The sequence below is a fragment of the Orcinus orca genome, chromosome 2 (assembly GCF_937001465.1).
Source record: "Orcinus orca chromosome 2, mOrcOrc1.1, whole genome shotgun sequence".
Classification (NCBI taxonomy): domain Eukaryota; kingdom Metazoa; phylum Chordata; class Mammalia; order Artiodactyla; family Delphinidae; genus Orcinus; species Orcinus orca.
In genome coordinates, this window is record NC_064560.1 from 10,202,934 (window position 1) to 10,230,914 (window position 27,981).

Sequence of the window (27,981 nt, forward strand, 5' to 3'; positions counted from 1 at the left end):
ACGTGAAAACTATGTAGACATACTGAATTTAAAACTCACCTACAAGAGTTTGGTCAGTGGCCTTGGGAAATCTACACTCTTCATCGAGGAGGGACAGTAAACCCATTGGCTTCTGCAGGAACATATCTAGGAGAGGCCGGTTATCTTCGTATTCAATAACTCTAGCATCCACATCTTCATTTATGTATTCATTCTGTAACGGGACATGAGATGTATAGAAACACTTAAAATTTTGTGAACAATATGTAACTTGGCAGCAACTACCTAAAATTCTACTTTACACACATGATAAAAAATTACTCCCTACGACCTTGCCCTTAAACTGAGGGTATCATTTTATTTCTCTCTCCCCAGAAGTGCCAGTTCATTAAAGTTAGCACTGATGATACTCAGGGTAGTAATAAAAAGTTTCTAGCTTCTATACTAGAATTACAGGCATCTCAAGTTTTCCAGATGCGGGAGACTATGTTGTTAATGAGCAGTAATAAAATCATGATCCAGAATTGATACAATATTAATTAGGTATATCTTAGGGTTACACTTCCCCCAATTTAAGCCTTTTATCTAAATTCAGAAATGCTGGATCTCTCAAGAACATAGTTTTTCAGTCATGATGACATTTACATTGTTTGGGGTGAACGGCTGTGGGTCACAGGAACAACCAATGGCTGGAGAACCAAGAACACGTAGGTTCCCATCTGGGCTCTGCCACTTGACGAGCCATACAGTCCTTTGGAATTTTCTTACTCTTTAAACTTCTGTTTTTTCATCTACTAAACAGAAGTAACAATCTCCATCTAACAAGGTAATAATATCTGGTAATCACTAGTAATCATTTGTGGTGGAGTATGATATAAAATGCATAAAATAAAAACAATAATTACTGTAAGATGTTGGTACCAGCACAACATAGATACTGATGATCTATTTTACAAAATGGACAAGAAGAACTGTGCTGTAGCTTTGCTTCTATGACTTTTGCCTTCATACTGGGTCCCCCTCACCCCCAGTGCTGCAATGTGTAAAAGACAGGACATAGACGACCTCTGAACTCGGACTTGTAGTGATGCTTACATGGAGGGTTCCCCCCACTTTCTCAGGTGATAAAGCAACTATTACTGGGGAAGTGTATCAAATAATTACTGACTGGGGAAGAATGCCCTGCACCATTCACAAACGAAAGTTACAGGCTACTTTCATTACCATTTTAATATATTCTTTAATTCATTAAATATTTTCATTGAACACCTTATAATAAGGCACTGTGATGGGTGATAAAAAGATGTTTAAAACAAACTCTCTGTCCTCAGTGAATTTAAGATAAAATTGGAGTGATTAGCTTTGTAAATAAATACCCAAAATGCAAGGTAACACGGGATAGATAAATGCTAGGTACCATGTACTACAGGAGTTCAGAGAAAGAGAATTTATTTCTGGGATCTTCATGGACGAATTTAGCCAACGGCAGGTGGGGCATTTTATAAGCCAAAGTTTTAATCTCTGCTTTTGGGGCCTTATAAAATTGAAATCACAGTCAAGAGTGTCACCAGGAAAAAAAGTAAATGTATATTTTTAAATAAAACAAAATCTAATATGTAAAAATGAGGCAGAACCCACTGGTCTAAAAGTTAGATCACCTGAAAGACATTCAGTTTACCCAGTACAAAAAATGGAAACAATGTTTGAAGTTTCACAGCTTTTTCACTCGAAGGTAACCTTGGGAGATGTACACAGACCTAGAATTACGTGACTGTCAGACACATTATGCTGACAGCATATTATAGCTTAAATGGCAACTGCAAAGTTCAAAAGAGGTTTTGTATATTTTCTGTGGAAAGCGTTCAAGGTTATGGTCTAAATCAATGCATTTGTCACTTCCATTTGCCTGTGTCAAAATCCGCTGAGTGCTTCAGTGGCAGGTCATACAGAGCAGAGTAACTTGGAAAACAATGGGCTTAGACCTTTAAGATACTTGTTAGTATCTCCAGGCAAACCAATGGAGAAAAAATGCTGTCACTCAGGATTCACCAAGCACTCGCTTTTAGTAAAGTTATCACGCCTAAAACAACATATTATGTATTTTTATGGCCGTAATGATTTCGAAATGTTCAGTTGTTTTTAAGTATATGTGGACAAATGTAGCTCATGTAACTACTCAGAAAGTCCTCTATGTCCTGTACATTAAACAAATACATTTAAAGCAGATGAGTAGAGCTGTTAACTACAGTAAAGCTGAGCTGTTTAACATATATAATCCCTACTCTGTGGAGATGCCCCCAATTCCCTTTTGAAAAAGGGATCATTTTAAGCATACATCAAGGAGAAAGGAAGTGAGAAGCCGTGGGTGTTAGAAAACCTCATGCCTGAAACAAGATCTCCTTGTTCTGCATTGAACTTTGAGTATGAGGCGTGGAAGGACATAGCAGTAAGAGAGCCTATGGAAGATGCATCCGCAGCTATGGCCTCAACAACAAGCTTAAATACTTTGGGCCAAAGTGCCACCCCAGGAGGGATTTGAGATCACTACCTTGAGTCCTCAGACTCACACAGCAGCGTGGGAGGGTGGCCACCATACACTGATAGGGCTGCAAGCTTCCACATGCTCCTAAGGCAGGTGAAAATGCAAGCGTGGACTGCTCAGCATGGATCACCAACACAGTAAAGGCTCCACGCGTATCACTCAGGTCTCACCCCCTCAGAGAGCCCCTTCCCCGTCTCCTGGTCTGACCCAGCAATACCCATTCCTCCACTGGTCACTCTCTATCCCTGCCCTGTCCCAGCCATCATGCTTTAAATTACTTCACAGTATTTCTAGCATTTTCACTTATCCTCCCTCTCTCTCATTAGAATGAAAACTCCATGAGGACAGAACTTTTATTCCCCTCTGTAGCCTTTTCCTCTGTCTCTAGGGAGACTTGGGTGTGTTAAATAAATTACAAATGAATGAATGGAGCTCTGAGTGACTTTCCTGGGAAATTATCTTCCTTCTCCTCCCCCAGCCTTATTGAAATAGAATCGACACAGAACACTGTGTAAGTTTTAGGTGTACAATGTCTTGATTTGATACACTTACATACTGAAAAATGATGACCACCACAGAGTTAGCTAACAACTCCATCCCACCACATAATTACCTTTTTTTTTTTTTTTTTTTTTTTTGGTGAGAACATTTAAGATCTATTCTCTTAGGAACTTTCAAGTATACACAGTATATAGGCAGCCTAGCAGACTGCATCATCATGTAAAGGATAAACAGGTCTTACCTATCCCCCCAAAGCACCACGTTATCATTTTACTGTTGGAGAATATGTTTTTACTACCATCTGGTAGTTTGGGCTAAGTCTGAAGTTTCAAAAAGAGCTTCCCGAAATCAAGGTTTCAATCAAGGAGTCTGGCTTACATGGTATTTTCTTTCATGCAAGATGGGTATATGCAGTAACAGGGCACACTGAAGTCTTACACTGAACTTGCACCTGGGAAATGAAGTCATATCCTTCTCATGTAGGTAAGTCCATTACCTGACACTGCTCCACAGTTTTAGGTATTTTAGAATCTGGAAGTATTTTAACAGTTGGTTTAGAGGATCCTCAATATTTATTCTCTGTGTTTGCTGTTTCAAGTCATAAATCACTATCTCTCATTTTTATAAGTTTAGTCCACTTTTTAATGATTCTCTGCTTCAAGTCATGGGAGAAGAATGAATGGGATTTATATCAGATGGTATTTGCAGTTCGCCTAGGTTTGTGGCACCGTCTCTGTGTAGATCGTTGCAGACAATGCTACATAGTGAAATTCCTTGAACATTTGTGGAGCACCTGCCATGTGTATATTTAGGGGCAGGTGGGACTGGGGAAGGTAGAAAGAAAGATGAAAAAGGTAGAGTTCCTGCCCTTTAGAGCATAGCAAGAATGCTCTCTGCCTTTCCATTCCAACCTTTAAGTTACATCCTAGGATTTCTTTGCTTTTGCTATATTCTCTTTTTCAGTTGTTCCATCTCCTAGGTCTATATCCTTCCTGTTAGGTGGTCTCTAAGCTCTCCGGCTGTCACAGTCTCTGTCACCACTGCCAACCACCTCAGTGTTACTGTTCTCTCCAGTCTCCTTCCTTCCAGACTTACGTTGATTCTCCTTGGCCTTTCATGTGAAAATACTGTCTTTCTCTTTTTCCTCCCCTCCTTCCCCTCTCCCTTCTTCCTTCTTTCTTTCTTCAACTAGATGGAGCATGTTTTCTTCTGTACAAGAGAATACTTTGTAAGTTCCTTGTTTCTTCTGAACTTCGCTTATTTGTTTGTTCGTGAGAATATCCTGGATGGGTATCAGAAGACCCAGATTCCGGCCCTGGCTTTGTTTAACCAGCCTGGAACGTTGGGCAAGTCACAGGGAGTCATTTGTATCTATGAAATATAAATGATCTATTTAGGTTTCTTCTGGTTCTAACATTTCAGAATGCCAAAACTGCCTGACTGTGCTGTGAAACTTAATGAATAAATGAATAAACATTCTGTTGACAGAACATTTACAAGGGGGAAGAAGCCACATACACATTTATTCCCTGACGCCTGTCTTTTAGTAAAAGAATTCCTACTCACCAACTTCTCATATGAGTGTACACACTCATGAAAATACTGCCCGCGTGGAAAGAAACCATTGAGAAGTTACTCACTCTAAGAGAAAGGCTTTATAGGTTGAAAATCTAGGATTTAGGGTGTTATCAGTACTCGAGGTGCACTGAGTATGTTTATTATAGTGAAAAAAGAAATTTTGCCACTCTTTATCTTGGAATAATTTCAAACTAACAGAAAAGGGGCAAGAACAGTACAAAGAATTCCCACGTACCCTTTACCCAAGTTCCCCGATCCCTAGCATTTTACTGCATTTGCTTTATCATTTGCTCTCTTTCTATATATACATATTAGTTTTAGTAATAACATTTTACTGAAGTAGCTAAGTATTAAAAAAAAAACTAAAAATGAAGAAAGCACAGTGGTAAATATGCATGCTGTAAAAATCTAAACTCTTGATGTTAAGTAAAATTTATGATTGGAAATCTATTTCTTTCGGTATTTTCTATTCAAAGCTGATATCAACGGTTTCGTTCATTTTTACGTTAATAGCAAGCCAAAGAGAATGTTGATCATCATTCATTTGAAATGACATAGGTCACTAATTCAGAATTTGACAAGTAAACTAATGAGAAAGTATTTTGCATAATTCCTAATAAAATATACATGTTATATTTTACATATATTTAAGAACTTTGGAGAAAGGAGATTTAAATGATGCTCTCTAGAAGAGCTTCCTTTTTCAGAAAAAGAGATATATACATTTTGAGATGAAAAGTTTCATCTAGTCACTTTTTGTATGTGGTACCTAACCTTGAAAAGTCTTTAAAAGCCATAAAGGATTTTACAAATTTATATTCTATTGACAGGTATTGGTTTAGGATAAGGAGGAATTTCAGTTAGGAATTCAGATGACATGTAGTTTTCTATACGCCGGGATCTCTTTCACCTTAAACTATTTTTGCTTTACTGTCATGTCTATGTCTTTACCAAAAAATTTTATTTCAGTTTGTCAATGTTATGTTCTAATCTTACATGTAGAAAACTATAGTAACTGTATACAGATTGATGCTCCTATAGTAACTGTATATGGATCGATACTCCTATAGTAACTGTATATGGATCGATGCTCCTACAGTAACCGTATACGATTGATGCTCCTATAGTAACCGTATACGGATCGATGCTCCTACAGTAACCGTATACGATCGATGCTCCTACAGTAACCGTATACGGATCGATGCTCCTACAGTAACCGTATACGATTGATGCTCCTATAGTAACCGTATACGGATTGATGCTCCTATAATAACCGTATACGGATTGATGCTCCCATAGTAACCGTATACGGATTGATGCTCCCATAGTAACCGTATACGGATCTATGCTCCTATAGTAACCATATACGGATCGATGCTCCTATAGTAACTGTATACGGATCGATGCTCCTATAGTAACTGTGTACGGATCGATGCTCCTATAGTAACCGTATACGATTGATGCTCCTATAAGTAACCGTATATGGATTGATGCTCCTATAGTAACCGTATACGGATTGATGCTCCTATAGTAACCGTACACGGATTGATGCTCCTATAGTAACTGTATACGGATTGATGCTCCTATAGTAACCGTACACGGATTGATGCTCCTATAGTAACTGTATACGGATTGATGCTCCTCACTGTATATTTCACTCAAAATTATTTTTAATCATAATTAAAAGATTTTTAAAAATATTATCAAATTGTCAAAATAAGTACCACAAATCCTCATATCACATTCAGGGTGTTGGCCAACTTCACTGATAGAAAAGAAGCAGACCGAGTGCAGCATGGGTGTTGAGGGAGGGACGGGGAGGACCCAGGAGTCCAGGAGGCTGCCTGCGGGAGCCAGAGAGGGAGGGTGGCCCGCTCACAGCCAGGAGATGCTGCAGGGATGTGCCACGTGTATCTACTCATTTGGGTACCAGCTTTCATGCTCACTTAGTAGGTGAGAAGTTTAAGGAACATTTGTGTGTGATCTCAAACAGTAGCCTAAAACTTGGCCAAGCATTTATAAAGGAAGATTTATTGCATACCAAGGGTTTCTTAATGTACAGCTGTCTTAATGCTTAAGGAAAATGCCTGTAAAATTGCCTTTATCCCTTGGAGAGCTCACATAAGACAAATGCCACCACCATCACACACATATGGTGTGTGCAATAGGGAAGAAAGCTGGATATGAGATAAAAATTCACACTTTGCAAGCAAAACAATTTGAAGACATTTATAAGGGGTTTGTTTCGAATTACCCACATATTTTTTTTACCAGATGACTGATTCTTTTTACTTTATGATGATAAAAAACGTTGCAAGGATAGATACTATGTAATTGAACGAATCTTTGTTCTTTGTAATTGCCACAAATTATGTGTTGGAGCCCACATTCAAATCCTCAAAAGCTTTAAACTTTAGGATATGAACAGCTGGAGATAAAATTCATACACATCAGTTTCTGTGAGAAGCCAGAGCCATAATTGCAGTTATTGTTTCCATTTCGTGCTGTAAATAGCTTCCTGCTTATAAGATGACTTCTGACTTTTAATTTTAAACCCATGAGTGCATATATAAATTATATATGTATATACATGTATGCCTATATTTCAGCAAAACAAATATTAATAGCTCATTTTAAAAACAAACTTTAGGGACTTCCCTGGTGGTGCAGTGGTTAAGAATCCGCCTGCCAATGCAGGGGACACGGGTTCAAGCCCTGGTCTGGGAAGATCCCACATGCTGCGGAGCAACTAAGCCCGTGCACCACAACTACTGAGCCTGTGCTCTAGAGCCCACAAGCCACAACTACTGAGCCTGTGTGCCACAACTACTGAAGCCTGTGCGCCTAGAGCTGGTGCTCTGCAACAAGAGAAGACACCACAATGAAAAGTCTGCACGCCACAACTAGAAAAATGCCCTCGCGCAGCAATGAAGACCCAATACAGCCAAAAAAAAAAAAAAAAAAAACCCAAAAAACTTTAGCTCAGTTAACAGTCAGAAAAATGTGCTGCACTAATGGATCAGAAAGCTTATCCTAGGTATAGATGGGCATATGAGGAAGTAGAGTGAATCTTCAGGATTCTAGAGCAATGCTTTGTAGTATCATACATGTGTTCTGGGCCTAAAGAACAATGGCATTTATTCCAATTCAAACTCATGCCCAGGGGGACTAATCCATCGTTCGTGTTCATTGAGCTCCCTTTTATATGAAAGAAAACCAGAAAATAAGCAAAAACAGACCCAATAAAAGCAAAGTCTTGGCTACAAATTACCATGGAGATTCAGTGTGAGGGCTATTTCGAAAAGATGCCTCCCTTATTAGAAATGCGATGGCTTGTTTGCTGCTCTTTGAGCTGCTAATTAAAAGCTTTTTGAAAAATATGGAAGTAAACAATGTGCATAAAATAATGCTCTACAAATCAAATAGGGAAGGCTGAAATAGGAATCCTCTATTTGTGGAATTAATAAAGTTGACAGAAAAGTATACACTTTTCAGTTGCAACTTATTTAGCAGAGTTTGATTGAGTCTTGAATTTTAAAAGATTACAACCATATTCCTCATCACCTATTTGCAGGGGAGGGGACCTAGATTATTATCTAACTTTCAAACTACTGTTTTCAGACATAAATTGTTCCTTTAAATTTTATTAAAGTCAAATGGTTCTTCTAGTGCTGTAAAAGTATGGAAGCTTCCAATGTTATATTCAAATATTAGCTTCAAATGAAATATCAAACCAGACAATTTTCAGGAGCTATATATTATACACATTAGAAAAACAATACTACTCTAGACCTACTGTCTTAGACATTCTAAATATCTAGATAGTAAGGAGAAAAAAAGATACAAGTTCTGGATGTTCTTTGTTGTGGGTTGAGATTACGAGGAGTATAATTTATGTCCATAGAAATGTAGGTTTTGAGAAGAAAAGAGGCATAGCTGCCAGTGAGTTAAAAATGAGGTTCCCAGGGACTTCCCTGGTGGCCCAGTGGAGAAGACTCCACACTCCCAATGCAGGGGGCCCGCGTTCGATCCCTGGTCAGGGAACTAGATCATGCATGCTGCAACTAAGAATTTGCATGCCACAGCTAAGGAGCCTACATGCCGCAACTAAGACCGCGTGCAACCAAATAAATAAATAATTTTTTTTTTTAAATGAGGTTCCCAGACTTAGGAATATGTTTCAAAAGGCATACAAATGGTTAGTTGGAGGCAACCATTCTGAGAAACAAAACTATCCACTCAACAAACTATGGATTAGGTCACTGTCATAAAGTCTTTCACTAGACATGTTTTTTTTTTGTTTGTTTTTGTTTTTTTTGCTGTACGTGGGCCTCTCACTGTTGTGGCCTCTCCCATTGCGGAGCACAGGCTCCGGACGCGCAGGCTCAGCGGCCATGGCTCACGGGCCCAGCCACTCCGCGGCATGTGGGATCTTCCCAGACCGGGGCACGAACCCGTGTCCCCTGCATCAGCAGGCGGAGTCTCAACCACTGCGCCACCAGGGAAGCCCACTAAACATGTTTTACTGTAGTCTACTGATTATTGTTTTAATAGAAAGAAATAGGAAAATGATATTCAAAATACCTTCATAACCAACTTTACTGTACATCACATGCAAATAGAACTGGGGCAAAAACAGGAAACACCTTTAGCCAAACTTTATGTCCCAATGTTGTAGGACTGACGATAAAGATAATATTTGTTGATTAAAGCAGAACCAGAAGTGGTTTCATCTGTGTAGATGCTACCCAAGGCTTGTGTCTTGCTCAGATTGGATAGATCATTTGTATGTCCATGAAACTGAGAACATTACATCTTCCTGATAAGCAATAACAGCTTTACTAAGCAAAGGAGCTCTTAGGTCAAACCTATGATTACATTTGACCAGAAGAAGTGTGACCATGATTTTAATTAATGATTTGGCTTAAGTAGCTGTTTCTTATGTATAGAAATTGGTGTAAATGTGCTCTCTTTATCTGTGGTAGCTAATACATACAGCTACATAAGCATTTCTCAGTTACAATTTTTGCTTTCACACATAAATGACAGAGTGAAAGAAAAAGAAATCCAAACAGGTGCACACACACGTTAAAACCAACAGAATCTCTGACTACTCCTGTGTCCACCAGATCACAGATTCACTGACCTGATCACTCAGTTGCCAATGCTTGGTCCGTAAGATTATGAAGTAGGGATGCTTGGGTCGTTACCCTAGGAAGGCAATTGAAAGGACTGGGAGTGGCCTTAATTCCTCAAAGTGCTTTGCATAATCTTGGATCCTAGTTACATTTTTAATTTGTTGGGGCAATTTTGACTCGGTTTTGTCTTGAAAGCCTCTCAAGGATATTTTTAAAGGAGCCATATTAGAGTAGTTTCATTTGCAGCAAGCCCAAAGACAAAACAATTAAGAGCGTTAGGATGATGAATGAAGTTCAAGGCTATCAATCAAAGTGAACTGTAAACTACAATTTTATAAAAAAGTGAAAAGCGAATAATTATTGAAAGATATGTACACGGGTTTAAAGGGTAGTTCCAATAAAATCAGGTTCTAACCTCAACCCCCCAAAGAGAAGAATAATAGAAGTCTGCTAACACAAGTTGTTAATTAATTAATCAGATGGGGAAATACACAAAGTCACACCTGGTCCCATGAAGCAAGTAATCCTAATAGATCCCTATCAAAAAGTCCAAACCAAAAAATATTTACTTATTTCAATTTCTGGTTAGAATGGATTCTGTGAACACTGTGAGTCATTAAAGCAAGATGACATTGATTAATAAATATTTATTGAGCATTTGCTATATGTCAGGCTCTGAAGATACAAAAAGAATTAATACACAATCCCACAGTCCTTGACCTCAAGGAGTCTTCAGCCTAGTGAGAGAGAGCAAAAATGGAAACTAAATACTGTGATGTCAAATGTCAAATGTCAAATGTTTTTACTGGACCATAGGGGAGGGAGGAGTAAGAATAAGTCTCACTGATTTTTTGGATTTCAGAAATGAGAAATGAAATGTAACATAACATCTTTGGCTTGAGTAAGCTGGTGGACAGAGATGCCATTCTCTAAGAAAGAATATAAGTGGGAGGGAAAGATGATGGGTTCAATTCTGGATAAAGTTCTGGAAGCTGTCCTAATCAGGGGAGGTTTAGAGAGAGGCATGGGCTGGAGGTGAGGACTGAAGCATCCCTAGCATTTAGGGAGTAGTTGAAATATTGGAAACAGATTCTTTCCTAGTGAATATAAGAAGAGGTCAAAAATAGAACCCATTGGGAGCTAGCATTTAGGGCAGTAATTGGCTGCACATTGGAATAGACTGGGAACCTTTGAAAAACAGTGATAGCTAGGTCTCATTCGACGATATCTGACTTAATGGGTGTGGGATAGGATCTGAGCACTGGGATTTTACCCAAGTGATTCACATATGTAGCCAGGGTTAAGAACCACGGATTTATGGGCTGGTGCAGGAAGAGTAAAGGAGGAACCCATCAGAGAGCAAGAGAAACAGAAAGCGTGTTAGGGATGACAAAAGAGGGATTTTCCAGAAACAGGAATCTGTCAACAGGGTTGACAATAGTAATGTGGAGACTAAAATGTTTCTGATACTAATGAGTGATGAGATTAAGAAGGGCCCTTCCAGTAGCCAGATACTACGGACTCAATGTACCCAGGCGGGGAAGAAATCAATACATTACAGTGAAGGTTGAATATGTTTTCAAGGAGCCTGGCTATGAAGGGAAGGGGGAGGGCCATGGCTGCAGACATAGCAGGCTGGAGAAGGGCTCTGTTTTTAAAGACTTTAAAGGATTTCATCATATAACTAGGCCAAAGGATGGCGCTACTGGAGAGGAGTGGAGAAGGAGTAGAGGGAGAGGGTGAGAGAATGAGTATGTGATGAACAAGAATCTGGGGTAGATGAGAGCTGTGCAAACACAGATAAAATTTTAAATTTATGTCCCTTTTTTGACCTAAGAAATGTCACAATCCAAACATTTTTTGTGCAACCACTGTTTTCAAGATGCGATCTCAAAGTAAATTTGTAATAAGGCTAAATATTTTGAAGCAAAAGAGGTTCATGTACCTCTAATTTATCTCAAATTTAAACAAAAACCTCAGTTTTAATCAGTAAACACAAAACAATTTAATATTATTTAAAGGAGAAATAGCACACTAAATGATATAAAATACTATTTCTTTTAGACTTGATTAACTAAATAATTTTAACACTAACGTTTTGCCAAATGCAATGCAAGTGAGTTTCTGACTTTTGAAGCTGAATCATTATTACACATTGTACTGTGACAAAATTACCGTTTCATGGCATTTACATCAAATCCATTATCTTGCGTTCTGCTGCCTAGCAACTGGAATTTTGAAGTTTAATGCATTTTAGATGGATATTTACATTTCAAACAGAATTTCAGCTATGCAGTCTACAGAAAGAGAAAGAGCTAGACACATCTGCTTACTTAAATTTCCAAAGGAAACTTCTTTGTTTGCAAGGACTCAGACGTGCTAAGTTTTGGAGAAGAGTACAGTGATTTTTGGTGGAGTACACTCAGCATCACGTATCAAGACACACTAAATGCATACCAGCTTTTGGGCTTGTTTTTGTTTTTATAATGAGCATGGAGAAAAGGAAATCTTTTTTTGGTCTTTATTAAATGTTTCAGGCTTTCAATCTATGATTTAGATCCTGCTTCATAGTACAATTCTCCACAGAACACACACACTGCATGCATCTATACTATATATAACAAAGCACCTCAACTTACCTGTTCCCAGGCGAACACATGTTGATTGAAATAAAACTGAATTTGTTCATTTGCAATGTTAATGCACAGCTGCTCAAAGGAATTTTTTTTGAAATTTTCAAAGCCAAATATATCCAGAATGCCAATGCTTAGCTCATCATCATTCCCACTGGAAGATTGAAGAGGCATTATTTTGAGTTCTTATTTATTTTCTTAGGAGGTAATTCAAAGCAGGGTATCTCAGAGTCACTTTTGTGATTTAAGAAACTACTACCAGGACATAGAGTGAAAATTTTTTCTTTTTTTTTTTTTTTAAATTTTTTAACATCTTTATTGGAGTATAATTGCTTTACAATGGTGTGTTAGTTTCTGCTGTATAACAAAGTGAATCACCTATATATATACATATATCTCCATATTTCCTCCCTCTTGCGTCTCCCTCCCACCCTCCCTATCCCACCCCTCTAGGTGGTCACAAAGCACCAAGCTGATCTCCCTATGCTATGTGGTTGCTTCCCACTAGCTATCTATTTTACATTTGGTAGTGTATATATGTCCGTGCGAAAATTTTCTTAATTGAAAAAGCTTCCCTCCACAGAACATTAACTAGGTAGCATTCATTTTAATATGTAGACAGTATAATATTTTCCTTGTACTACAGAAACTACTCCTAGAGTCATGAATCACAGGGAAAACCTAGCCAGCGCTCAGAATATAGTATGAATGTGTTCAGTAAAAACCATACCAGAAAAGCAAAAATTCAGTGAAAGAGTATTTAGTCTCTCATTTTAGGACAATTAAAACATCCTGCTAAAGATATTTTACTTATTTTAAAGAACTGTTATTTGGTTTTTAATTATCCACTCATAATTTTTAATATGGGATGAACAGTAACCTGGAGAAAGATATAAATATATATTAATTTATATCATAATGAAATAATTTAAAATACAATTCAATACTATTTCACAATTCAATATTCCAGATGCAACTTTGCCCTGCTCCTCCACAATGGTTACCTCTGTTCACTAATTTTGAGGGAGAGAGACTTAAGAACGTTATTCCTCGATGTTCTTAACTCTCCTGGATAGTCTGAATGCTACTATGGTGTGGTGTGTATTTTAGTGGAAAAATAACAGTGACCTACACCCCTGAAATGTATATGAAATGGTCTTTTATGCTTAGTAAGCAAGTGTGAAAGAGGTGATCTTAAGGTAGGAATCCACCATATTTTTCACATACCAATTTCTAAAGATTATATAATTTACAGGAGAACAAAGCTTTGGATGTAAATGTAAGGATATATCTCGGCACAATCCCTGGTGTACAGAGAGCACTCAATGGTGGCTGCGATTTCAGATAAGGCACTAGACAGGCTGGAGATTTAAGTTGCATTTTGCATCTGTTATGGTCAGATAACACTACTGTTCACATCTTGCTCTATCACTTATTAGCTATCTACAGCATTTCTTAACCAAATTTCATTGAAGATCATATGTACCCCTGCTGGGTTATAATGAGAGTTAAACTATGAAAAGAAAGTTTTCCTTTGCCTTGAAAATTTAATTCAATCCCTCAAAACAAAGACAAAGGACTGCTGAATAGACATTCTCTGCAAGTAAAAAATGGTATATGCTTCACAGTACACCTTCTAATTAAAAGAACATATAAATTGACAGTAAGAAGTCACATTAAAAAATCACTTTCTATTATGTTTATTCATGTTGCTACAGTTTCTGTGTCCCAGCAGTTTTAAAGTTTTATAGCTACCTCATGCAATGAAGTGGCACCATTAGGAAATAAAGCAGAGCTTAAACTAGAAACAAAAGTTTAATAATTAAATGACACCAATTAGAAACATTTTCAAAGGGACTCACAGACAAATCAGTAAATTAGAAAACAGATTTACATCACCTGACGTTTGGGGAACAAGTTCTATAAAGTTTTTTTACCTGGGTGATGCGTTGTGCTTCAATAAGCTGTTAATGCAATTGACTATCCAACTAAACAGGCGTCCATATAAAGTTTTCGCTGTCGCATCCCTGACGTCAGTAGCTTTCTCTACAGTATTGGGTCGTATGATGGTTTCTCCTCTAGTGACCACGCAGTGGGAGGTGAGAGCTTCTTGTAGCTCATCTGCTTGAATGCAAAGCAAAGAAGCAGCTAAAAATAAATAAACATGTGTTGTTAGAAGATATGATGACAATGATGTCGTTTCCCAGAGAATGAAAATGTCTTAATTCACCTTCTTCAAATGACATGAAATAAACATGTGAAGGTTTTATAATATAAAAAGAATATCCTATTCAATAGGAGCCCTGTGTTTCTTCTAGATCATCTTTCTCCGCTTATCTCGACTGGTCAGCTATAGGCTGTTGTATAATACAGCACAACCCAAACTGAGCTGGCTGATAGAGTGACCTTCCACACAAACCAGCGGTTGTTTAGGTGATGCCAAACACAATTTCACTGAATTATGTTAAAATACTTAAAAACATAATGAACAGTTCTGCTATCATTTGGATGCCATTATTATAGACACATTTTCAAAACATGGAAATTAATTGTAAAGTTACCTAGACTTCAGGGATATACCCAAACAAATGCATTTTAAGTAACTTCTGCAAGATGGAAACAAACGAGCATAAAACGTCTTGACATTCATATACTTTTTAATCATACTACTATTTTTCAGTTATATATGTCAATGACTAAAGTTTGTTAAAACTTATTGCCCAAACAAATATTTAATATTTAATTAAATATCACAGGTAATTTTAACTCAGTGAACAAAATTCATTGTTGCATATAATAAACATCCTTAACCCAAACTATTACAGGACAGACAGGCTGACTTCTCAAATCAGTCGTTCTCCTTTTAAAATATTTTGAACATTTTAAATTTAGTTTTAGCACTTGGGACAAGATATTTCTTGGTTATGTTGCTAAAATTGTTGAACCTTATTTAAACAAAATATTTTTTCACAATGTAGAAGTAATATAAGCTTAATACACAAATCTTACCTTCAGAGAAAACATTCTGCGTTTCTTTCCTTCTAGGCATGTTTATTACCGCTATTCTGCACATACATTTTACCTTAATAGCTTAAGCATTTCCCATTTTGTTGAATACTGTTTGTTGATATAATTTTAATTTGCTGCATAATATTCTGACATATATAATAACATATCAATTTTTAAATTGTTGCATATTTAGGTTGCTTCCATATATTCACAATTGTAAAGAATGCTAGGATGAATATTTTGGGCATGAATCTGTGCTTCTGTCTTGTATTATTTTCTTAGCATAAACTGCCTAAATTCAGCAATTGGTTGAGTATATAAACACTTATAAGCCTTTTGATATATTCTATTTAGCTGCTCTTCAAAAACTCTGAACCAACTGTACTCCTGCCAGCCAAATGAAAGGTAAATAATTTCAACACAATTTCATGGACACCAGGGATTATTATTTTTAAAAAGAATGCTTTCTTCTTTCACTTTGACTCTTAGCAAAGCTGAATACTTTCTTATTTGCATATTTTTATTAGTGATTTGTGGTTCTTACTTTGTAAACTGCCACATTTTCATTTTCTTATTTTGTAAACTGCCTATTTTTCATTGATATATTCATCTCTTCCTAATCAATTTATAAGAGTTTAAAGAGAATAATGCTTTGATATATATATTGCAAGTATTTTCCCTCATTTTTCATTTGCATTGCAATTTAATTTATTTTCCTTTTTTTGGTATGAAAGCTTTAATTTTTATGTTGTCAAATATCCACTTAAAAAATTATTTCTGCTCTTGGTTTTCTGCACATAAAGTCCTTCAAGTCTTTTCTCATCTCAGGGTTATATAAATGCATTTTGTCCTGTACATTTATGTATGTATGTATTTATTTACTTATTTGCATTTAAATTGATAGACATCTGGAATACACTTTGGTATATGGCGTATGAGAAGGATTCAAACTCCCCCTCCTCCAAATGGTCGGCCAGTTGCTTGTCCCTACAACACTGATTCCCTAGTGATTTGTACTGCCTTTCTGGTAATTCTACTTCGCTCTGTTTCTGAATAATGTCTCCTATTGACTGGTATGTCTATTTCTATTCCCCCATTATTCATTAATTTGACATATATTTATTTATTGAACATCTACTACATGCCAGGTGTTTTACCTGGGGATATACTGCTAAGTAGAACCCCTTTTAAGACAAAGTTCTCATCTTGATGGTCTTTATCCAGAGGGAATGAGAAGCTAATCAAGAAGAACAAGTGGGAAGATAGAGGGGGAGAAGGAGAGGGACAAGGATGGGAGAGGAAGGCTGAGAGACACCACGGATACATGTGTTAAATGGTTCCTGAATGAACTGTGGAGGACAACCTGGAAAAGTTCAAGAATTAACGTGCAGTGAACAACTGGGTGGTCACTTAGTGCAGGTGAGAGGTGATGTGTCTTAGATGAGAATAATGATGATGGAGAGAAAGGCAAGAGGTCGTATTTGGGCGAGAGTTTTGGGATAGAATGGACAAAACTGGTGCCTGATTGAAACCATGCACCTGTAAAATCATCTGGAAACATGGCCCTGGTTTGGAGATAATTCCTTGTAACTTTAATTACAAATCACTTTAATGTAAATTAGTAAAATTTCTATTTTCCATGAGTGCTTTAATTAGTTTTAACTATATTCATATTAATATTAACCTTCTGTGACCCATATGACTGTCTCCTGCTATACGGAAATGGGTTTCCAATCATCAAAATCATTTTTCAGTTCGGTAGTTTCTAAGAAACTCATATTTACGACATAGCTCTATTGCAACTCATTCTGTTGGTTGCTGATAACTCTTGTAATTATGGTCAGATGGTGAGGTTTGAATCTTAACATTGGCGTTTTCTGGCAAGTCCTTCCGCTTCTGATAACCTAATATCATATGTGCCAATTAAGTTTTCCTTATATATGAAAAGCCAGAACAGGTTTCCAGGTACCTGCCAATCATTACATGCCAACCTCAGATGCTTGTTCTGCTGTATTACCAAGCTGGTGGGATGGAGATGATGGGGATTTGGGGACAGATCCAAACCAGGGTGGCCCTCTGAAATTATCCTAAATTATCATTCTGTTCCTGAGTAAGTATAAATCAGAAAAAAATATATAAACAAAATTTTATAACATTATTTCCTAGGTTATGAATGAAACTTTAACAAATCTGGAATTGTAGAGGCATATGACAACACTAAAAATAAAAATTAGGGTATATTCTAAATTAAAAAGCTTTGCCACTGGACGGTATCAGTGAGAAACCTTAAATTATTAAAATAATTCATCAAACTCTGCCAGTAAGAGAAAAGCTGATTTGAAGCAAATACCATGATGTACTTTTCTTGCATAGAAAATGACTCCGAAATTAATCAACCCAAGATGAATGCGTGTAAAAAATCCATCCAGTACGAAAATAAATATTCAGGTCTTTATTACTTATAAAATGATACAGATGCCAAATTGTTATCACAATAACAACTTTAACTCTTTTTCAGATCAGTTTGCTAAATTTTAATTATGCTTTCTGTGTTTTTACATTGAAATGTAAATAGCTCCTAAAATAATCATGAAAGCCTAGCCTTTAGAAATGTTTTCTACAGTAATTACTTAATTTGTAGCCATGAAGATCTGTTTTAAATAGTGGACTTTGAAAACTCCATTTGACACAACTTGAATCTGAGTATTCATTTTTAGGATTCCAAAAAAGTACAACTGCTTGAAGTTATCCCTATGTGACACTTTCAGTATGTCGTCAGACTTTTTTTAGGAGTTCAGTTTTGAATGCAAGATAATAAAACTCACAGTTCTCCAGAGCTGCATGATTAGAAATGTGGCTCTTGTCAATCTGGTGTTCGGTTGCCACAGAAGAAAATTCAATGTTTCCAACGTTCAGGATTGCAGCCAGTATACTGTATACACTTCCAAGTTGCTGAAACACAGCACAGAAATGTTAGCATCATTCTCCCCTTGAGTACAGCAAGGCAGTGCCTGTGGCTGCCGACAGACTGGGGAAGAATCTTTAGGATCCAGCATAACAAGGTTATCCCACAGACTATGATGTCAAACTAAGAGAAGTCAACTGGCTTCCCTGGTCCTCTCATTCTCTTCAAATCATCGATGTTGGCTGAATTATGGCATTCAAGAATTGTAACTTTTTATGTATGTTGAATGAAGACAACTAGGTATCAAATTATCATTTTTAAGTTATTATCAAATGACTAACTAAAAGGGAATTTTATGCCCCTCCCATGCTGACTAAAACCAATTTTTAAAAATAAAGTGTTTCATAGAAATTCAACACTGTGTGATGCTTTAAATATTTTAAAATTTACTTCACAAATATTATTTGATCACAACTGATAATCCAAAGAAAATGTACTAGCTTGTGATTTTAGACTGTTATAAGAAATGTAAGCAAAATTAAAGCAGGAAAAAGAAAAGGCATTCTCATCTTAGACAAAAGACTTGTGACTTTGTGCAAAGGGAAACAAATAAAATTCCTGTCACGACGCAATAAAAACTGCCTTTAAATTAGTTGACTCATAAAACTATTAATCATTTATCTTAAAACTATGGCAGGAAAATGGCTTAGGAAATCATGGGTTTTGAAAAGTTTTAAGAGTTTTCCAATTTGTGTTATTTGTAGAGAATATCTGATTTTGATTTGCCTGTCACTTTGCCTGGCCTGTGCTGAATCACAAATGTACAAGTAAATTGTAAACCCCGAAATATTGAAAGGGAAACCTACACCATGGGTACTGTTGGCACCAACCGGAGAAAGACAAGGGGAGAGAGACAGAATGAGAGAGAAAAAGAGAGAGAGAGAGAGAGAGAGACACTCTCTGTATTGGACAGTCACCAAAATTGTGCAGCCGTAAAATGTGTAGGCAGCAAGCTGTGATTAAAGGATGTGAAAATCAAGCCATTTAACTTGATTGTGCAAGTTGCCTCTTTCCAAAGTGAAACTGAAGCAGCTATGGACAAAAGACATATCCAAGGCTTCTCTGGTGGCACAGTGGTTGAGAGTCCGCCTGCCGATGCAGGGGACATGGGTTCGTGCCCCAGTGCGGGAAGATCCCACATGCCACAGAGCGGCTGGGCCCGTGAGCCATGGCCGCTGAGCCTGCGCGTCTGGAGCCTGTGCTCTGCAGCGGGAGAGGCCACAACAGTGAGAGGCCCGCGTACCGCAAAAAAAAAAAAAAAAAAAAAAAATCCAAACAAGCCAGTGAGATGACATTAAAAAAAATCACTAGTGGGATAAAAAGGAAGTAAACACCTACTCAGTTTAATTCCACTGTCTCCAAAGCGGGACAGTCTGCCCTGTTAACAGTCTGAGGCTTTGCTTTTAGGCGGGAGACCAGCACATTCTAGGAGAGTCACCTTGAACTGGACTAAAAGTCTTCACAAGATATTTAGCAGTGATTGTGCTTCAGCTCCAGAAACAGATGTTATGTTTTCCTTTAACCTAAGCTATATGTTTGGATGTTCAGTAAACACTGAATATGTTTAAATTTGGAACATCCAGTTTTATATAAATGAAATATGTTTGTCACTAGATGCTAACTGCTAGACTGGTTTCATTTTAATGTGACTAAACATTGCTCTACCAGGCAATGGAAAGCAGCTGAGGCAAATATAAGTGAAACACTGCCTCTAACGACCGGGACTTGGAAGTAATAAACAAACCAATTAAAAATGGTTCCCTACTTCTAAGACAGCAACCTCTGGGGGAAGGAACTGGTAAGGAGATAAGCTCTTCTGCTGATGTAAAGCAGGGAAAAGTACTACAAAGGGGCCCAGCCCGGGTCGGCAGCAGGACCTGCTTGCGTGGCGTACGACATGCTTCCCGTTTGGAGGGTGCTCTGAGATCCAATGAGCCTCTCCTGTTTTCCCCCAACCAGGCAACCAATAGAGCCAGACTGCAGTCCAAAGGGGCATCTACCGGTAGCAACATTCAGCCTAGGACCAAGGATTGGAGACAGGAGTGGATGCTGTGTGTTTCTTTATTCACTGCATCCCCTTCTGCTTTAAGAGCCAGGATACCCGCTAGTGCTTAAATCAACTTGTCTCCATAGGTACAAGCTGCGGGTGATGGCAGGGTTGGAGGGAGGTTAGGGAGAGGGAAAGTGATGCAACAGAAGGGGAGGAGGCTGATCTGAATTTGAATTTTGGCAAACGGAAGTGAGGAAGATGCGCCCACAGCCAGGAAGGGCTCGGGGTGGGGTAGAGTCAAATTTAACGAGCATCATGCCAGCCCACGGGAGCCGCAAATATCCTATTTTTACTCCTGATGCAGCTAAGCTGGCTTTTATGTTGTGCTCAAACATTCAGGGGGGAGCAAGATCTTGGTCCTTTGAGCCAGAATGAGAGCAAAAGACCCAGGTGGTCACCAACGACGCGTTGGAACCTCAGAATCAGAGCATATGAACGGGACCAAGTCTGGAACAGGGTGGCATGTGGAGTCACCCGGAGTGTCTCCCATGGCTTGTCTGAAATCTCTGGGTGGCAGTCATATGTCACTTGGAATATGGCTGAAACTCATGCCATCCGAGTCAGGGACTTCCTCTTCCAGAGCTGAACCAATTACATACACACGGCACTAGTAATAACCATATCTATTTTATTAGGAAATGTATTAGGGTCATCTCTGACTCCAAACGGTAGAGTTCAGATTGGTGTTGTTCCCAAAATGTAGTCAGGTAAGGTTGACAGCAGTTTTCAGTGTCACATGATGTCCACCACCCCAGACATCACGGCTAAAAAAAGGGCACATGCCACTCCACTCTTCACATGAGATATCCACAGTAAGTTCTATAAGCTTAGTACTCTCTCAATTGTTCAACTCCTATTCTGTCCTCATCATTTTTCTCCCAACTCTCCAGCAAAGGCTTTTACTGATCAAGCGAATTGTCCTGTCCTCATACGTCAATCCCGTCACCCTGTCAACCTGTGCTGCTGCTGCTGCTTCTTGTTCTCCCCCTCCCCCTCCTCCTTCTTGTTCTTCTTTTTCTTCTGTGAGAGTGCAGTAGGGGAATAAGATTTATATACTGGCCCTTTAAGAACCATGCATGTGTCTCACCTGCAGAAAGTTCTTCATAGTAATGTATTACAGCTAAAAGCAAAGTCTGCAAGCTTCCCTAAAAACCCTCAGAAATCTTAACAAACAATGGATTCTTTTTTTCCATTTTACAGCCTAAAGCTATTTAATGCATCAACAGAGAGAAGGTCCCAATCATCTCCTTTCTGCCTAGAGACCACAGAACCACTGAGTTTCCTGATTTGAGCTGCAGCTTATAGAGTAGACAGCCAAAGTTCCAGCCAGGGTCCAAGAATCTACGGTAAGAATGCATCACTCAGAAAAAAAGATGATCAAGCTGGAGTCTCTATTTCTAAATCAAAAAGTTACTCAACTTTAGCTCAAGACTTCCTGTGAGTAGAGTATCTGCCTAAGGATGCATTCAACCCTGGCTTGCCCATGAGTCTACAGTAATGCTTCTCTCTCTGGTCCATAAAATTCTCCATCTTCTGGCAAAAACTGGGAAGTCATGGTAATAATTCTTCTCTGGTCCCCAGAGTAGTTATTTTGCTTCAGCTGGTCCTGAAAGCAGCCCGCCAGGTCCCCTATGGCTCCTACAGCTCTCACCCACCCCTCCCCACAACCAGTTCATCTAGAAACTTGGTAGCAAAGCTTATTCAGAACTCAAGGAGGACTCTAAATTCTGGGGCTGTAAAGGCAGCCAGGTAGGAAGTCTCCCCATCAAATCTGAATTCCTCCTGGCTATGGAGAAAGCCCACAGCAGAAAAATTAACTCTAGAAGTTGAAATGTTTCCTGATGGACATAGATTACCCTGGTTTACTTAAACCTCTCCTGAAGGCCCTAATTTCAAGGCAAAAAAAAAAGTCATTCATCTGTCCTGCTTCTCCAACCTCACCCAGCTGGCAGAGATCACACCTCACCCCCTAAGGTCAAAGGTCAAGGTCTTAAGACTACGTCCCCTCAGGCCTGCAGCAAGGATACCCAAGGTAAAGTCAAAGGCTTTCAAAGAGAAGTCAAGACTGGGAGACCACCCATCGTCAGAGCTGTCAACAGCAGAGGCTCTGTATTTGGAGAAAACGCACTTAGCAGCAAACTTTTCTCTATTCTGAGAACAGGTACAGCTTTAGAAATATTAACTTCTGGTGAGCAAATGCGTCAAATGGACAAAAGGTTACCGCTGACAGCCTTGCATTTTAGAACGGAGGCAACAGTGCCTGAAAAACACGCTGCAAAATGAGATTCAATAACCTCACGGCACATAATTTGGATGCTTCTTGTCAAGGGTCACTTCTATCAGCATGTCTACACTTTACATCCTGCTGATAAGATTTTCCAAACTTTTGGAGAAGAATCAGGTATTATTTTTAGCTCGGGCTCTTAGTAGAGATTTGATAACCCAAGAAATTTCAGTAAACTTCATAAGCAGACACACTAACAGTTTCAAGTTGCAGGAGTGTCATTTATGAAAATGAAATTAAAATCCAACAAATTGCACATTACTTTCCTGCAAGAGTTCATCTAGAAGCCTGATTCATGTTCCGAGTGAAGTGTTCTTTTTATCGTAGGATTGAATCAACACAGCAAACAGTAAACTACTAAGAGCAGAGTCTGAAAGCTTCTCTAAAAACCTTCAGGAATCCCTAGTAAACAAGATACTTTGTTATAAAACTTAAAAGAACAACCTAGGACAAAGAAAGAAATCTTTATTACTCAGGGATAAATTTATAGCCTTAAATACCTTCATTATTAAATAAGGAAAAGGAAGAAACAGAGGAACCAAGTATTCTCCTTAAGAAAAAGAACAACACAAGAAACCAAATTAATATGTTAATAAAAATATTTTTTAAGTGAAATCAATAACATAGATAATGTGGCTTCAAAGGATGCCATCAAAAAAGTAAAAAGACAACAAAAGAGAAAATTTTTGCAAATCATACGACACTTGTATCTACAATACAAAGAATTCTTACAACTCAATAATAAAAAGACAACCTAATTAAAAAATTGGCAAAGAATCTGAACAGATGTTTCTTCAAAGAAGATATGTAAATGATAAATTACCTGAAAAGGTAAGTACGTGAAAAGAAGTTCAGCACCATAAGCCTTTAGGGAAATGCAAACCCAAACCACAGTGACACACCACGTCACACCCACTAGAATGGCTATAAACAGATAATAATAAGTGCCGGGGAAGATGGAGAGAAGTCAGAACCTTTATACACTGCCGGTTGGAATGTAAAATACTGCGGCTGCTTTGGAACACAGTCTGGTAGTTCCTCAAAAGGTTAAACACTGTGCTACTCTATGACCTGGCTCTTCCACCCTTGGGATACCCTAAAGAGAGGTGAAAACTCATGTCACACAAAAACTCAGACACGGATGAGCACAGCAGCATTACTGATAATGACCGAAAAGTGGCAACAACCCACACGCCCATCACGTGATGCCTGGACAAATAACATGAGGTGTATCCATACAATGGAATATTATTCCTCGATAAAAAGAAATGAAGTACTGACACATGCTACAACACGGATGGACCCTGAAAACATTATGTCAGATGAGAGAAGCCGGTCACAAAAGGTGACATATGGGCTTCCCTGGTGGCGCAGTGGTTGGGAGTCCGCCTGCCGATGCAGGGGACACGGGTTCGTGCCCCGGTCTGGGAAGATCCCACATGCCGCGGAGCGGCTGGGCCCGTGAGCCATGGCCGCTGAGCCTGTGCGTCTGGAGCCTGTGCTCCACAACAGGAGAGGCCACAACAGTGACAGGCCCGCGTACCGCAAAAAAAAAAAAAAAAAAAAAAAAAGGTGACATATTGCCTCACTCAATTCATGAGAAATGTCCAGAATAAACGGATGTACAGTGACAGAAGCAGAGGTGGGATGGGAATGAGGAGGAACTGCTAATCACTAGCAGGTTTCGTCTGGAGTGAAAAATTTAGAACATGAAAATATTCTCAAAGTGATTAGGGGGAAGGATGCACACCTCAGTGACTGTATGAAAAGTCATTAAAATGTACACTTTTTTTTTTTTTTTTTGCGGTATGCGGGCCTCTCACTGCTGTGGCCTCTCCCATTGCGGAGCACAGGCTCCGGATGCGCAGGCTCAGCGGCCATGGCTCACAGGCCCAGCCGCTCCGCGGCATGTGGGATCTTCCCGGACCAGGGCACGAACCCACGTCCCCTGCATTGGCAGGCGGACTCTCAACCACTGCGCCACCAGGGAAGCCCCAAAATGTACACTTTTAAATGGCTGATTTGTACAGTATGTGAATTATATCTTAATAAAGTTGTTAGAAAAAGAAAACTGCACTAAAAAGGAATGTGTGACATGATCACATTTCTGCATTTACATAAAATGTTATATATATGTGGGAGATGCAAATATAAGTAAAATAAAAGATTAAGAACAAAACGAAATTCAGTTGTATCTCAAGGACATGGTTCCTCATGTATAAAGTAAAAATTATAATTCTAGTTATTTCATAAGGTCATTTCAGTAATTTAAAAATTATCCATGTAAAGCACTTAGCACAATATCTGGCATATGGACCACTCAATAAATGCTAACTCTCACCATCAGCGAGGACAAAAAGACACTTCCTAAAGAGGTTCAAATGTCTTCCATACCCACCTCCATTGTAAAACCGATGACTTTGAAACACTGCTCAATTAATTCATATTGGGACTTATAGAAACTATTATTCATCATGTCCTGTACTGTTCTGATGTGGTCATTTTGCAGGTATCTGGAAAAAAAAAAAGAAAGGACAAGTGAAAATCTGAAATTAAGTGTAATGAGTGATTAAGTGAAAAGTAGAAGCATTATTTACGAAAGTTCAAGCTGCTGGGTTACCTGGGAGGCTTATTTTCCGGCAATTTGTAATGGGCTAGTTTCTTCTTTTCAGCTAAACCAGCATAGATGTAGTAAAAAATATGAAAATTTTTTTCTCCACTGAAAAAAACAAGCCATTTTCAGGAAGGTGGTTAGTAAGAACATTTATTCATCGCTAAAGTTTCTTGGCAATATAATTACCAGAACGCCTGTAAGCGCCACCAAGCACTTCCCAGAACACTGGGTTCTGGCCCTCTGTGGTTGCGACCCGTCGCTATTTTCGACCACCACTGTCAGAGGACTGCACACTCTGCTAAGCACTTGTCTGAGTCATGCAGCGGATATCTGCGTGTCCGCCAGGCATTTTTCTAGACACGGGGGATACAGCTGGAGCAAGCAGTCAAAACACCCTGACTTCTCATCGTTTACATGCCAGCAGGAGCCAACAGAAAAAGAAACAAGTAACAACTAGAGCGTGCCAGGCCGTGGCGGGTGCTGCAGTATCTCATTTACCTGCCATGACCCTCTCATTTCACGTACAAGGGAACTGAAGCTTAGAGGGGACACTAATCTCACCCTCAGATCACAGACTGGATGGCCAAACTGGATTCAATCAGGGCTGTTTGACTCCAAAGCCCACGTCTTTAACCACCTGGCTACACTGTCCTTCTGGGGCTCAGTCTTCTCACTTGCAGAGAAACCTGTTCCTTACGAGTACAATTAAGGAGTGTGGGCCACCACAAAGTGAGTCCCTGTTTCAGGAAGTTCCACAACATAACTGCTGAAACTAGGACCCCAGGGACCCTTGCTTCTCCTTCCCTTGTCTTCCTTTTGCTCTGGAGAGATCTGAGATGGACCACACTTCCTCTCCAAGATCAGGAAGTTCTCTCCTGGCTTACAGTTTCAGTCTCCCTCTTCCTTCCTCCACCTTAGAGAAGATGGTGCCCTTCCAAAAAATAGGGACCAAGGTAAGAAAATGGGTTTTGGACAATGAGTACAGGTATACCTCGTTTTACTGCACTTGGCTTTACTGTGCTTCACAGATGCTGTGACTTTTACAAATTGAAAGTTTGTGGGAAGGCTGTATCAAGCAAGTCTATTGGTACCATTTTCCCAACAGCAATGACTCACTTCGCGTCTCTGTGGTAATTTTCACAATATTTCAGGCTTTTTCATTATTATGACAGTTGTTATGGTGATCTGTGATCAGTGATCTTGATGTTACTGTCGTGACCAGTTTGGGGAGCCAGGAACCTCAGGCTCTACAGACAATCTTATATAGACAGTGAGCTTCATCCGTAAATGTTGTGTGCGTTCTGACTGCTCTACCGGCTGGCTGTTTCCCCATCTCTCTCCCTCTTCTCTTCCCTGAGACATGACAATGTTGAAATTAGGCCAGTTAACAACCCTACAATGGCCTGTAAGTGTTCAAGTGAAAGGAAGAGTTGCACGTCTCTCACTTTAAATCAAAATCTACACATGATTAAGCTTAGTGAGGAGGGCATGTCAAAAGCTGAGACAGGCTGAAAGCTGGGCCTCTTGCAACAGTCAGTCAGCCAAGTTGTGAATGCAAAAGAAAAGTCCTTGAAGGAAATTAAAAGTGCTACTCCAGTGAATGGTAAGAAAGCAAAACAGGCTGACTGGCGTTATGAAGAAAGTTTTAGTGATCTGGACAGAAGATCAAACCAGCCACAATATTCCCCTAAGCCAAAGCCTAATCCAGAGCAAGGCCCTAACTCTCTTCAATTCTGTGAAGACTGAGAGCGGAGAGGAAGCTGCAGGAGTCTGAAGCTGGGAGAGGTTGGTTCACGAGGTCTACGGAAAGAGGCCGTCTCCATAACACAGCAATGCGAGGTGAAGCGGCAAGTGCCGACGCAGAAGCTGCAGCAAGTTATCCGGAGGATCTAACTAAGACCATCCGTGAAGGTGGCTACACTAAACAACAGATTGTCAGTGTAGACGAAATAGCCTGTATTAGAAGAGGCCATCTAGGACTTCCATAGCTAGAGAAGAGAAGTCAATGCCTAGCTTCAAAGGACGGGCTGACTCTCCTGTTAGAGGTTAATGCAGCTGGTGACTTTAAGCTAAAGCCAATGTTCGTTTACCATTCTGCAAATCCTAGGGCCATTAAGAATTATGCTAAATCTACTCTGCCCTGTAAAGCAGTGGTCCCCAGCCTTTTTGGCACCAGGCACCAGTTTCATGGAAGACAATTTTTCCAGCGGCAGACGAAGCCTCGCTCGCCCACTGCTCACCTCCTGCTGTGCGGCCCAGTTCCTAACAGGACTGGTACCGGTCCAGGGTCCGGGGCTTGGGGACCCCTGCTCTAAGTGGAACAACAAAGCCTGAATGACAGCACATCTGTTTACAACATGGTTTCCTGAATAATTTAAGCCCACTGTTGAGACCTACTGCTCAGAAAAAAGGTTTCTTCCAAAATATTATAGTTCACGGACAATGCACCTAGTCACCCAAGACCTCTGGTGGACAACAAGGTTAATGCTGTTTTCATGCCTGCTAACACAGCAACCATTCTGCAGCCCATGGATCAAGAAGTAGTTTTGACTTTCAAGTCTTATTATTTAAGAAGTATATGTTGTAAGGCTATAGCTGCCACAGATGGTGATTCCTTTGATGAATCTGGGTAAAGTCAATTGAAAACCTTCTGGAAAGGATACACCATTCTAGGTTCCATTAAGAACA

At 39.1% G+C, this 27,981-nt stretch overlaps 1 protein-coding gene across 1 annotated transcript in view; it reads right to left on the reverse strand.

Moving 5' to 3' along the window:
• MYO3A (myosin IIIA) overlaps nt 1-27,981 on the reverse strand; it is a 172,237-nt gene that overhangs the window by 58,570 nt on the left and 85,686 nt on the right. Inside the window, exons 14-19 of the mRNA XM_033407896.2 lie at nt 25,300-25,398; nt 25,078-25,192; nt 18,206-18,332; nt 14,309-14,519; nt 12,378-12,525; nt 40-193 (exon numbers count right to left, since the gene is read on the reverse strand). Coding sequence (XP_033263787.2) covers nt 40-193; nt 12,378-12,525; nt 14,309-14,519; nt 18,206-18,332; nt 25,078-25,192; nt 25,300-25,398 — 854 coding nt within the window. The remainder of the gene's footprint in view (nt 1-39; nt 194-12,377; nt 12,526-14,308; nt 14,520-18,205; nt 18,333-25,077; nt 25,193-25,299; nt 25,399-27,981) is intronic.